The sequence below is a fragment of the Saccopteryx bilineata genome, chromosome 3, assembly GCF_036850765.1.
Source record: "Saccopteryx bilineata isolate mSacBil1 chromosome 3, mSacBil1_pri_phased_curated, whole genome shotgun sequence".
Lineage (NCBI taxonomy): Eukaryota > Metazoa > Chordata > Mammalia > Chiroptera > Emballonuridae > Saccopteryx > Saccopteryx bilineata.
This window is the reverse complement of record NC_089492.1, coordinates 147,122,946-147,136,812: the sequence shown is the minus strand read 5'-3', so window position 1 is coordinate 147,136,812 and position 13,867 is coordinate 147,122,946. Positions and strand designations below refer to the sequence as shown.

At 41.8% G+C, this 13,867-nt stretch overlaps 1 protein-coding gene across 3 annotated transcripts in view; it reads right to left on the bottom strand.

Moving 5' to 3' along the window:
• Nucleotides 1-13,867, bottom strand: part of MERTK (MER proto-oncogene, tyrosine kinase) — a 128,212-nt gene that overhangs the window by 39,025 nt on the left and 75,320 nt on the right. For all 3 annotated transcript variants that reach the window (XM_066267665.1, XM_066267666.1, XM_066267667.1), the window contains one exon: nucleotides 9,460-9,611. In XM_066267665.1, the coding sequence (XP_066123762.1) occupies nucleotides 9,460-9,611 (152 nt within the window). The remainder of the gene's footprint in view (nucleotides 1-9,459; nucleotides 9,612-13,867) is intronic.

Sequence of the window (13,867 nt, the reverse complement as noted above, 5' to 3'; positions counted from 1 at the left end):
CAGGCACTGCTTACTTGTCACACATTTCAGAGACATATAAAAATTATCCCATTCTAGGGGTGGAATTATAACACATTTTGAAGTAGTGATTAGAAAGATATATGATAAACATTTTTTTGTGTGTGACAGAGACAGAGAGAGAGAGACAGATAGAAACAGACAGACAGGAAGGGAGAGAGATGAGAAGCATCAATTCTTCGTTGTGGCTCTTTAGTCTCCTTAGCTGTTCATTGATTGCTTTCACGTATGTGCCTTGACTGGGGGGCTACAGCAGAGTGAGTGACTCCTTGCTCAAGCCAGTGACCTTTGGCTTCAAGCCAGCAACTTTTGGGCTCAAGTCAGCGAACATGGGGTCATGTCTATGATCCCACACTCAAGCCAGATGAGCCTGTGCTCAAGCCAGCGACCTCAGGGTTTCAAACCTGGGTCCTCCATTGTTGAAGGAAAGCCAAAGCACCGAGTGACTTTCTGTTCCCATCCTGAGAAAGTGAAGGTCAAGACCAAACTTATGTGACTAAAAGCAGTCGTGTCCAGGGAAGGCCCAAGGACATGGATGCTTGGCCCAACTGGAGGTTTCTGCAGGTCAGGAATCAGACAGCAGATGGTGTGGTGTTATGTCTCAGAAAGGGCAAGAGAAATCTAATCAGTTTTGCAAAACTAAATAATAAAATTGTACACTGTATTCTGTTGTTAATTTCTTACACAAGATAACATATTTCTGCTTAATAAATTGGATAGCTGATCTCTCCAAGGCACCTCAGTCCTGGAGAGATTGGGGTCCTCCACTTGCAGTATTGTTGCTGCCTCATTCCTTTGTGGCTCCTCTTCATGAAACCCTGAACAATAACAACACTCCATGTCCCAGTCTGATGCTCTATCCCAGGGGCAGTCAACCTTTTTATACCTACTGCCCACTTTTGTATCTCTGTTAGTAGTAAAATTTTCTAACTGCCCACCAGTTTCACAGTAATGGTGATTTATAAAGTAGGGAAGTAACTTTACTTTATAAAATCTATAAAGCAGAGTTATAGCAAGTTAAAGCATATAATAATAATTACCAAGTACTTTATGTCGGATTTTCGCTAAGTTTGGCAGAATAAATCTTTATAAAACAACTTACTATAGTTAAATCTCTCTTTTTATTTATACTTTGGTTGCTCTGCTACCGCCCACCATCAAAGCTGGAACTCCCACTAGAGGGTGGTAGGGACCAGGTTGACTACCACTGCTCTATCCACTGCGCCACTGCCTAGTCAGGCTGTGATAAACATTTTAATGGAAGGTTCAACCATTTTCTCATTTTAAAAAGGTGATGTCACTTATCCATTCTGTTTTGATGCCATGTGAAAAGAGGAGTGACCATATCCATCTCCTCAAATATTATTTTAATTTTGATTCTGAAAGCTGACAGAGAAACCTAGTTAAAATCACACACACGCAGGAGCCACCCTGTTGGATGATCCCCTTATCCCCTTGGTGTCAGGTGCCGACCACCAAAGGTCGGGCAGTACTCCTGGCATGAGGTGGTCTGCTCATGTGCACATGGCATGGGCTGACTGCATATTTCTCATTATTGACCCAACACAGGCCCATAACTTCAAGGACTTAAAATACAAGAGAGTTTCTAGGAAATGAAGTATAGTATGACATTGATTACAACTTTACTCACATATAAAATAAGTGGACCTGGCCTATTGGGGTAAAGCACATCTTCCAAAACATGACATCCTGTTTCTCATTGTGGACATTAATTCACCAGGGCGACCGCAATACTGTTTGTGTTCAGTTATCAAAAAACTTTAATATCTTCAACTCTGGGAGAACGTACAACCTTATCTTTGTAACTGTATTTAGGAATATGGCTCTTTCTATTGCCTCAAAGAATAGTAACACCCAATGGGGAAAGGACTAGCAGATACAAGTTTCTATAGTGCTACAACAACAAAGACAATTTGTTCAAAAGGGCTTCAAATTCACAGGCATCAATGCAAAACTCTCACATCTTACTCTTCAAACATGTCCTGTTCTTCTTTCTGCTAAGATGCCTCTCTATGGAATTTGAACAAGAGACACTATATTATGAAGAACACCATGGGTATCTGGGAAAGACCAGTGGGACTCTGAAAAATACTACCTTCGGAGTCAGCCAGGCCTGGGTTCTGACCCCAGTGCTACCAATTCCAAGCCTTGTGATTTGGGGTAAATTACTCAACATCTCTGAGCTTCAAATGAACAGTGAGAAGAGTATCTTCCTCTCTGTATTTTTGCAAGGACTAAGTGAGTTCCTTTATGTAAACCGAAGAGCACATGATCCAGCACATAGTAAGTAATCAACACAGGCTATTCTGAATTCCTATACTGTGTTCCCCAAGGCACTATATTTGGTCTTCTTTCCCTATAAATATAAGTCCTTCTTACAGAATTGATCTTTTTGTTTTTAAATTTTATTTAGACAATTTTAATGGGGTGACATTGATCAATTAGAGTACATAGATTCAAAGAAAATATCTCCATATCATTTTGACATTTGATTATATTATATATCCATCACCCAAAGTCAAACTGACATTTTGACAGAATTGATCTTATAATATCTCTCAAGGTTGTCCTCTATCATTCAAGACTGTCTTTCCCCCCAAACTATGATGTTTATCTGACACACTGTAGGTTTCTCCTCCAAGAAAAATGTACCATCCTTGATGGATATTTGATTGAAGTGTTTGAGACCTGTGTCTGGCCTAACAAAAACCATGCCCATTCCTCATATCTAAAAATGACACCAGCTCAAATGCTCTGCCTTCCTTTGACAGTGAGCATGGAGAACAGGAAGAGGAAGGGGTCACTTTCCAGCACCCAGGAATGTGGCTTGTCAGAAGGCAGAGTTCTAGGCCAGGGAAAGAACCCTCAAGCATACTATGGCTTCCATAGATGTTTGAAGAAATTGGTTCTTCATAACATTCTGCTATAAAACTTCCCTCTGATCTACATCTCCACCCTTTACAACCACAGAACAACCAACATTAGAGCCATCATCCTGCAACAACAAGTGCTAAAAAGAATGATGTCTATCAAATTGAGCTCCTGACAGTTGGGCAGTTCTGGGGTCAAAATTAAACAAATTTCTTTACCACAGAATATCACAGAGCCTAGAATTTTCCAGTAGACACTTGATTCTTCAAAAAAGAGTACAATATGCAATATTTTATAAACTTATTTGCTCAATGACTTCTCTTCTCACAGAAGGTCTATTGACACCTTATGAGAATGAGAACTGGATGAGAAATGCTAGTTCACATACATCAAGAGACTGTCCCATTCACGTCCAAGCCCAGCAAAAATAGCAACCATCTGCAGATTGTTCTGTAGCTCAAGCTGGATGGCCCCCGGGCAGGACACAGATGGTGGCTGACCTTGGCCCACACTATTCAGGAGGCTCCAGAACTGGTGCACCTGGCAGATAACTTCAGACCACATCAAAGCACCACCTGACCACCTCTATAAGCAATATACTCAAGAGGTAGACTCAGCAGGCACCAGAGCCCTGCTGAAGTAAGTCCTGTTCCATGGGGTGGGCTCCTGCACAGCTGATCCTTCATGGTCCCAGCCAGTCCTTGCAGCCCTGTGACCTAGGGGTAAATCCTTCCCACTGTCATGTCAACAGCAATCAATACTCAACTACAACTGGAAGATACACACAGCCCTATGGGGGGGGGTACACCTAGAATGACCAGCTTTGATTATCCTGAGGGCTGTGCCACTGGACCCTGTAAGTCCTTCTTACAGAATTTATCTTGTAGTATCAAGTCTGTACTATTCTCAGTTAGAATAGCAAAAAGGAAAAAAAAAATCTAAAAAATGGGGATAGTATAAGAAGCCTCTGGGACAACTTCAAGTGTATCAACATTGGCATCATGGGGATGCCAGAAGGAGAAGAGAGAGAACAGTTATTGAATACCTATATAAAAAATAATGATGGAAAACTTCCCTAACCTGGTGAAGGAAATAGATATACCAGTTCAGGAAGTGCAGGAAGTTTCAAATAAGATGAACCCCATGGCCCACACTAAGACATGTCATAATTAAAATGCAAAAGGTTAAAGACAGAGAGAACCTTAAAAGCAGCAAGAGAAAAGCAGTTAGTTACCTACAAGGAAGCTCCCAAAAGACTGTCAGCTGATTTCTCAATAGGAATTTTGCAAACAAGAAAGGACTGGTGTGAAATACTCGAAGTAATGAAAAGCAAGGACCTACAATCAAGATTACTACACCCAGCAAAGCTATCATTTAGCATAAACAAATAAAATAAAAAACTTCCCAGACAACAAAAACATTAAAGGAGTTCACCATCACCAAATCAGTATTACAAGAAATGTTAAAAGGTCTTCTTTAAGAAAAGGAAGAGGCCCTGGCCGGTTGGCTCAGTGGTAGAGCGTCGGCCTGGCGTGCAGAAGTCCCGGGTTTGATTCCTGGCCAGGGCACACAGGAGAAGCGCCCATCTGCTTCTCCATCCCTCCCCCTCTCCTTCCTCTCTGTCTCTCTCTTCCCCTCCCGCAGCCGAGGCTCCATTGGAGCAAAGATGGCCCAGGCGCTGGGGATGGCTCCTTGGCCTCTGCCCCAGGTGCTAGAGTGGCTCTGGTCGCAACAGAACGATGCCCCGGAGGGGCAGAGCATCGCCCCCTGGTGGGCAGAGTGTCACCCCCTGGTGGGCGTGCTGGGTGGATCCCGGTCGGGCGCATGCGGGAGTCTGTCTGTCTCTCCCCGTTTCTAGCTTCAAAAAAATACAAAAAAAAAAAAAAAATAAAAGAAAAGGAAGAAAAAAGGATAAAATACGAATAATAAAATGGCAATAAATACATATCTTTCAACAATTACTTTAAATACAAATAGATTAAATGCTTCAATCAAAAGACATATGGAGACTGAATGGATAACAAAATGAGACCTGTATGTATGCCGTCTACAAGACAGAGAGAGAGAGAGGGAGAGATTACTACCTCAAAGAGAAATTCTGCTAGTCAAGATGTTGACCAGGCCCACACACAGAGAGTCCACAGTGCCATAAATGCCTACAGAGGAAGTTCAAGGTCCTGTGTTCAGACGGTGCAAAGACAGGCAAGACATGCTCCAGCTTCAAGGAGAACAGACTATACTTGTTTCTGACCTTTGAGTTTTTATTGGGAAAGCAAAGGATATCAAGAAAAATAGAAAATAGGGTCAATTTCTTCATCAAGATCTAGTAAATGTTTGCATGGTATATGAGGAATCTCCTAGTCTGGAAGTGACACACAGTTGTGGAATAACAAAGTTATAAACTTTGAAAACCAAGTTTTCAGCCAAACTGCAACAATCCACCCAAAAGCCACTTCCCAAAAAGTCTCAAAAGTGCATACAACAACTATTCTTATTAGAATCATGAGTGGGAATCTCTAAAAAAAATATCTAATTCCAGGCCCTGGCAGGTTTGTTCAGTGGATAGAGCACTGGCCCACCATGTGGGTATTCCAGGTTTGATCCCTGGTCGGGGTACATATGAGAAGGGACTATCTGCTTCTCTTTCCCTCCCTCTCCCCCTCTCTCTCCCTTCTCCTCCCACAGCCAGTGTCTCGATTGGTCTGAGCACTGGCCCCAGACAGGGATTGCCAAGTGGATCCTGGTCGGGGCATATGTGGGAGTCTGTCTCTCTAACTCCCCTCCTCCTACTAAAAAAAGTGTATATATACAATTCCAGGCCATTCATAAAGAAGATAGTCCTGACCTGTGGTGGTGCAGTGGATAAAGCATCGACCTGGAAATGCTGAGGTCGCCGGTTCAAAACCCTGGGCTTGCCTGGTCAAGGCACATATGGGAGTTGATGCTTCCTGCTCCTCCCCCCTTCTCTCTCTGTCTCTCTCTCCTTTCTAAAATGAATAAAATTAAAAAAAATTAATAAAAAAAAGAAGATAGACATAGCTTTAGTGAAAGTTTTCTAAAAACGGAAATGAAAGGAAGCCGTGTAAGAACAGGGGTTGAAAAACAGAGGTGAAGGGTGCTCAGGTTCCTCCCAGGGTTAGCTGCTCTTGTTTTGATTAGCCTCCCATTGCAGCTCAGAAGCTGGAAGCTCAACAGCGTCAGAGGATTTATACAAAGTAAAATGAGCCACTAACTTTTCCGTTGTCACAAGACCATCACGATGCACAAAGTTTAGCATGATTTCAATGCAAGTGACCTTCTCACTGGGATGAACCAGCAACTCCAAGGAGGTAGTGATTGGAAAGGTCACAGCCCCAACTGTGGCAGCATTGTTCTCATTGCAGAGGGGACTGATCTAACAAGGGCAAAACAATGCACAGCTCAGCTGAGTGGCAGTGGCAGTGAGAGCATCGGGTCCATGCTGCGTCACTCACTCGTAGGGCTTTCATTACTCTGTCCTTCAGCTTGAGTCTCCCCTAAAAAAGGAGCTATCACCCATGTCAGAGAAGAAGGAGGAAAAAGGACTTGCACCTTAAGTGTCTGTCAATACTGCTATCTCTTACCAACCAGAGAAAGAGAACATTCCCATTGAATTGCAACACGAAGACTGCGCCCTCACGTACTATCCTAAGAATTCAGCATTGTGAAAGGGAGCTTTTCTCTAAGATTTGATTCCCCTGACCCAGCCAGGGTGCAAATGCAGTTAATCCACAGGCACCTTGCACAATGTCCTGGGACAAGAGACTAGGAAGTGGGAGGCTCCTTCTTTCATAGGTGCACCTCTCGAACACAAGGTCTGATTGGTACGCATAATCACCTGTAATCAGTTATTATGAGGCAGGAGAAATCATGGACTTCTAAGCCCTTTCTGTCTCCTCTACTTCCATCACCTACTGCTTCCAACAGTCTGCTTTCTGGTAGGTAAACTGAGGCAGCAAAAGAAAAAGAGCAAGTCTCAACTGTCCTATTGGGAAATAGCAGTTTTGATATAAGTTGGATGATGTGAGGTTGACAATGACTGAATCAAAACCTAGACATTATTGGTGGGTGCAGCTATTCCCGTCCCTCTCTCCTGCCAAGAAGCATGTTACCTACATGTGATGCCCTGAGCAAATGCCATGGTGATGCCAAAATCTGACCCATCACCATGGTTAGAATGACGAGAACATGAAACACAAAAGAAGAAGGCTCTCCATGATGGCGATAAAGGAGGCCTTTCTGGGACCTGCCTCCCTGCCCCCTCAAGGCCTCATCACTTAGCTGTGTTCCCCACTTCTGTCCTTAGTCAAGTGTTCCCACTACAGCTGTGATCTTCACACCTCACAGCAATCAAGGTAGGATGTCTCTCTGCCTTGACTGGGAGTCACAGCTAAAAATGTCACTCCCACTGAAAAAGCACCAGCAGGTACTTAGGGATGAAGTCAAAATTTTGCACAGACTGCTTTGCTTTTTGTTTGCTATTGTGCAATAAAACTAGTATATACACCAGACAGTCTTCACTGAACTAGAGAGGATCTTGCCACTTCCTCAGTAAGTCAGAGGCCATCTGACATTCTGACATTGATATACCCCCCAGTCTCCAACACAGATTAGTATTCAATCAGCACTCATTGAAAATTCTGGTGGCTTGTTTAATGTGCCCCTAGTACCCAGATAGGTGGTCAAACACTTGTATAGATGTTGCTATGAAAGGTATTTTTAAGATGAGACTAATATTTAAGTCAGGAGCTTAAGAGGAGAAATCAGGGATTCCTGGTCCTCCTTTCCCAGCCAGTGTGCCCTCCCCCATCATGCCACTGGGCTGTGCAGGACCTTCTCCACAGCCTCAGTGAGCAGTGGGAGCAAGCTGTTGAGCAAGCTAGCAGTGGGTATGCTCTGGTGGAAAGAAAGCAATTTGAAGGTTACTTTTAACAAACTCAATTTTCTTGTGTATAAAAGGGTTACAGTCATATTAGCCATCTTTGTAATATACAACCCTCAAACTGTACTCCTAAATTCAAGGTTCTCTCTCATTGGCTCCCTTGCCACCTACCAAACTGACATTTTGGCCAACATACGGAGGCCTGCACACACGGCCTAACTCTCCGGTCCAGCATCCTCTCACACCACACTCCTAACAGCATTCATGTTCCAGGGCCTTGAGTCATGATCCCCTCTTCTCATGGTACCTTTCTCCACCTGAACTCTCCTCTGCCATCACCTGTCAAGCTAATTCCAAACCCACAATAAGTACCCCTACTGGAGAGGCACTGGCACGGGCCACGCATACTTGTGTATCCTGGCTGAGCAAGCCAAACTGCAAGGCCTAACCACCTTGACCCTGAGCCATGTGGGGGCTGGTCAGGTAGGCAGTGCAGGCAGTCACAGTGGCAGTGAGACCTCTGTGCACCTGCACAGAGCATGGGCTGTTTGTTCTCACTGCTCAGGGAGCCAAACTCTTGGCCTGAGGACCCTCAGTGGCACCACCCACCACTGGGTTCATCATACAGCTCCATTGAGCTTCAGGGCAGGAACCCGCACCACCAGGCTAATGATCCTGCCATCTGCTGTGCCATGAGTGACAACTGCTCTGCTCTGGTTGCTTGAGACTTCTGTCTAATTTTGGCTCCTATGGAGCTATGTCAAGGCGGCTGGTGCTTGCTGAGCCCTGTCATTCACACACTGGTTACTCATTGCCATTACCTATGTAGCCGGGCTCTTTTCTGACTGTCTCCTTCAGAGAAGCATCCCTGAAATTCCAAGAGGCTATAAATCATCAGCTCACTAAGCCTGCAGCTTCTCAACAGAGTGACTGTTTGCTGTGGTTATCTGGTTGGTTCACACGTCTTCCTGCAAGAACCCAAGCTCCCTGTGGGTGGGAATCAGGTAACAACAGAGAAGAGTTCTACAATACGTATTGAATAAATAAATGAATGAATGAATAAGAGAGGAAAGGACCCAAGATTCCTTGGAATTTTTTTTTTTTTTCCTGAAATGAGAAGTGGAGAGGCAAAGAGACAGACTCCTGCATGCCACCCAACTGGGATCCACCCGGTATGCCCACTAGGGGGAGAAGCTCCGTCCATCTGGGACGTTGCTCCATTGCAACTGGAGCCATTCTAGCGCCTGAGGCGGAGGCCATGGAGCCACTCTCAGCACCTGGGCCAACTTTGCTCCTATGGAATCTTGGCTGCAGGAGGGGAAGAGAGAGAGAGAGAGAGAGAGAGGAGAGGGAGAAGGATAGAGAAGCAGATGGGCACTTCTCCTGTGTGCCCTGATGGGGAATCGAACCCGGAACTCCCACACGTGGGGCCCATGCTCTACCACTGCACCAACCAGCCAAGGCCTCCTTGGAATTTTATACCTATTCAGTCCCCTCTAATTTTTATGACATTCTTCATATCCCACTGAGAGGTGCTTTGCCTAGCTCGATAACACCTGGCATTCTCTCAACAAAATGAAAGCTTCTAAAACAGTGTCAAAGCAGCAAATTGGAGAAGACAAGTGCACTCTGTTAGCGCTCAAACTTACAAAAGCATCCGCACTCTGCCACACGTGAGATATCTGGTAGCCCACCAGGTCCCCATGCTGCCGTTCAATTGGAGGCTTGATCCAGCTGACGTCCACTTTCTTACTAGATTCATTCAGAAACATGGTGATGTTCAAAGGTGCTACCAATGGGGCTAAAAAGGAAAAGGAGAGAAGGATGATGAACCGCAGAGAAAAGCACAGACTCATTCACTTCTTGGTTTCTGAATGACTGGTGTTCGAATGTTCTAGGAAAGTGCTCAAATGAGACTGAGACGAACTGCAGCTTTTCACCCTCTTTTCTATTAAGGACCATTGAAACAGTACATGGGTTTTAAAAAGTCAGTCCTTTCAAAACTAAAGGCACAAGGAAGAGGAAGAAGGGGAAGATGGTGAGTGGCATGCACGGTCTCCTCCCGGGGAAGCGGGGCAGGTGCACCTGAACAGGGTTCTCCGATAGGAACCTGTGGGGCAGAAGGTCAACCAGACTGAATGGGGATCAGGTCTGTCATATGAGACATACAAGGCAGGGAACTCTGTACACCTCAGAAGTCCAGAAGCAGGTGACTGATGGTCTGAACAGAGCTAATCAGTCAGAAAATTAATATATGTGTAAAAGACATTTCATAATTGGAGATCAGAGGGTCAGATTCCTGGGCTAACTGCAAAATGTAGCATTTAGCACTGCTCTTCACTCTCTGGTTTATAGTAAGTTCTGCAAAGTTACATGCCCACTTTATGTCAAAAGGTTGTCTGTTCTTTCTCACAAGGACACAGGATAATAAAAGTGAGAGCACTTTGGAAAAGACAGTATGTATTTATGTATATGTACAATATAATTTGAGAAATAGGTTGAGGTCATTACTACATTAATTTTGGGGAAAGGGGAGAGAACTGACTATATCAATTAAAATTGAAACTAACATATTTTTTGACCAAGTATTTTATTTCCAGAATTTAATCTACAAAAATTCTCCTGTGGGTGGTGTTATATTTACTGACACAAAAGTGAAAGAATAAATGTAATACTTAGTCAATAATTGTGATATAATAAATTTTGACACATTTTCCAATGGCACACTTACTACCTGGTGACTGAAAAATATTAGGTAGATCATGTATGTTGACATGAAAAAAATATCCAAGGGAGATAAAGATCAAGTCATTGCCTGTAGTTGTATATTTCTGATGTCTGAAAGGAAAAACAAAGGTACCATAACCCTCCTGTCTCTGTGATTCCAGGAGCAAGGAGAAGGAAGTCCAGCACAGGACATGTCACAGAGCTACGGCTGCACCTGTGTAACGAATCATGTTCTTTTGCATCTGTTGTAGAATTTATGGAGAGAGATGGCTAACTCAACATGTCTTTATATCTTCTCCATACTAAGACCCCTCTACAACGACAGTAAGGAATTCAAAACAATATAAACTCATAAGGTAAAGAGGAGTCAACAATGAAAGATAAATTTCAACGTATGTTTGACAGCTGAAAAAGAGAGGAAGAAGGTGTAATTAACTCAGCAAGCTGATTCTCCCAAAAGCACTAGGAAGGGTTCAGAAGCTGTGGGCCGAGGTACTAAAATGGGATGACTGAAAATCTGATGAGGAAGTAGTCAGTCCTTCAGACTCTTCTAACCTGTTCCATAAACCTGGTAGGAATTCCCTCAAATTCCCAGGGGAGACAGGATACCTCATTCTATGAATTGAAAAGCCTCTGGACTTGGTACACCAGTTGAATGGAGGCACAATGAGATACCAGACTGACAAATGGGGAAATAAGTGCAAGTTTGTGACCTGAATGAAGAGGACTCCACTTCACCTATTCTCCTCACCTGGCTGCTAGAACATTGGCAGCCATGTTTCTACTCATGAAACTGTGCACAGGGGACTTCTTTTCTAGAGAAAGTGAGCGGTCCCAGAAAAAAGAAAACCAGCACTGACATTTGGAATACCCAAACCACACACAAGACAGAGGGCTCAGGGGAGACTAAGTTAATGTAGGCAACTAGAAGAAACTAAAACAACAAACAACCTGGTAATATACCAAAGATAAATAAAATTTCTAGTACTTGAGAACTGAAAAAAAAATCAATGAAAACTCTTGAAATTAGCAGTATGATAAAAAAAATTAATAGAAAAATTAGAAATCAAATAAACCTTGAAAAGAGTAGAATAAAAATTAAAAAAAGGAGGTCAATTTGAGACGAGATCATTGAGGGAGCAATTGTAGAAGTCCAACAACTGTCCAATGCAATTTCTCAACAGAAAAATAGAATAACATTTTCAAAGAAAGAAAAATATATAAGAAAATGTCTCACAACCAAAGCACTTGCATTTCCAAATCAAAAGGGCACATAAGGCTATGTCGATGAAAAACAAATTTCACACCACAGCCTATCACAGCTTCATGGTTAAAGAGCAAAAGTACTTTTAAAAACAAACTAAAAAACACTTCGTGTAGAAAATTCAACTATCAGAATTCTCCACAGCAACTCAAGAAGATAAAAAGCAATGCAGAAATACTTTTAAAGGAAAATAATTTCCAACATAAAATTTTCTTAGGAAAAATTACCAATCCAGTATGACATAAAGACATGCAAGTTCCCATAGTTTTTATCTTTTACATATACTTACCCTGCAGCTAATTGAGAATGTGCTTCATGAAAATGAGAGTAAACCAAGAAAGACAAGTGCCCAGGAGAAGGCTGGGGAGTCACTAGGCTGACTCTGGATGGAGACAGAATAAGAAACACATGAAAGAATTTAAGGGAACAGTGCCTGAGCCTCACTCAGGGCTCGAACAGTGTCTGTTCTCAGACATCAGACTGGAAAATCTAACGAGTCAAGGAGCACTGAACAGAGTATCTACAATGGTTTTGTCTCACTAATGGGTTATAATTGACATTAGACTGAGGACTGTTCTCTTGTCCTGCCTCACAAATCTTAAAAGATTCAAAAGGATCAAACTTTCCCCAATAGTTTAACAATGTCTCAAAACAAAACTCAATCTTACAGGAATACAAAAATACCTAGCATCCCACAAGGTTAGTAAGATTCACAATGTTGGAAATCCAGTCAAAAATTACCGGTTATACCGATAAACTGCAAAGTCCTCTACATTATAGGAATGTAAATGAATCAATCAAAACTATCCAGAAATAACAAAGACATTAGAATTACCAAGGACATTAAACCAGTTATTACAACTGCAGTTCATATGGTCCAAAGTTAAGTAGAAACATGAAAGATACAAAAAAGATACAAAAATTACAATGTGAGAGATTAAATATACACTAGATAGAATTAATGGCTGATTAGATACTGCAGAAGAGGAGTAAATTTGAAAACACAATGGAAACCATCCAAAATAAAACACAGAAAAGCAGGGTTTGTAAAAAACTAACAGAATACCAATGCATTATGAAGCAACTTCAAATCAGTTATATGCATAACTGGAGTCCTCTGAGAGGTTGAAACACAAAAAATATTTGAAAAAGTAATGGCTAAAATGTTTCCAAATTAGATGTGAACCATAAACACATAGATCCAAGAAATTCAATGAACCCCCAAGCACAAGTAATATTTTAAAAATTACAGCAACGCACATCACAATTGCTGAAAGTCAATGATAAAGGGAAAACTGGAGACAAAAATACATGCAGACACATCACAGAGGAACAAATAAAGACTATCGCAGATGTCTTATCAGAGATAATTCAAGCAAGAAAACAGGGTGACACAACATTTTTAAAGTACTGAGAATAAAAAAAAAATGTGAACCTAAAGTTCTGTATCTAGGAAAATATCTTTCAAAAACAAAGGCAACAGAAATATGTCAAAGGTAAAATAAAAATTTTTCTCAGACATACAGAAGCTCAATTACTTATTAGATCCATACTATGAAAAATGAAGGCCTTTAAGAAAGAAAATGATATTGCATGAAAATGTGGATCCATACCAAAAAATGAATAAAATTAGAAATGGTAACTTTATGGGTAAATATGTTTTTTTCTAATTATATGTCAACCTAAAATTATTAATTATTTGAACAAAAATAGTAACAATGTAGAGTGGATTTAGAACATGTAAAAGTAAAATGGATAACAACAATTGTTCAAATATCAGGAGGAGAAAATGGAACTGTACTATTTGACGGTTCCTACATGATACATAAGGTGGTACTGTGTCACTAGAAGGCAAATGGTGGTAAGTGAAACATGCATACTAGTAATCCTAAAGCAACTATGGAAAACCAGAAAGCAAGAGTTATAGCTAATAAACAAACAAAGGAAATAAGATAGAATAAAAATATTCAATTAGCCTAAAAGAAGAAAAAGGGAACAAACGTGACAAATTTAAACCTATGCTTTAAACCTAAAGTTCACAGATATACATGAAATTTGTTAGAAGC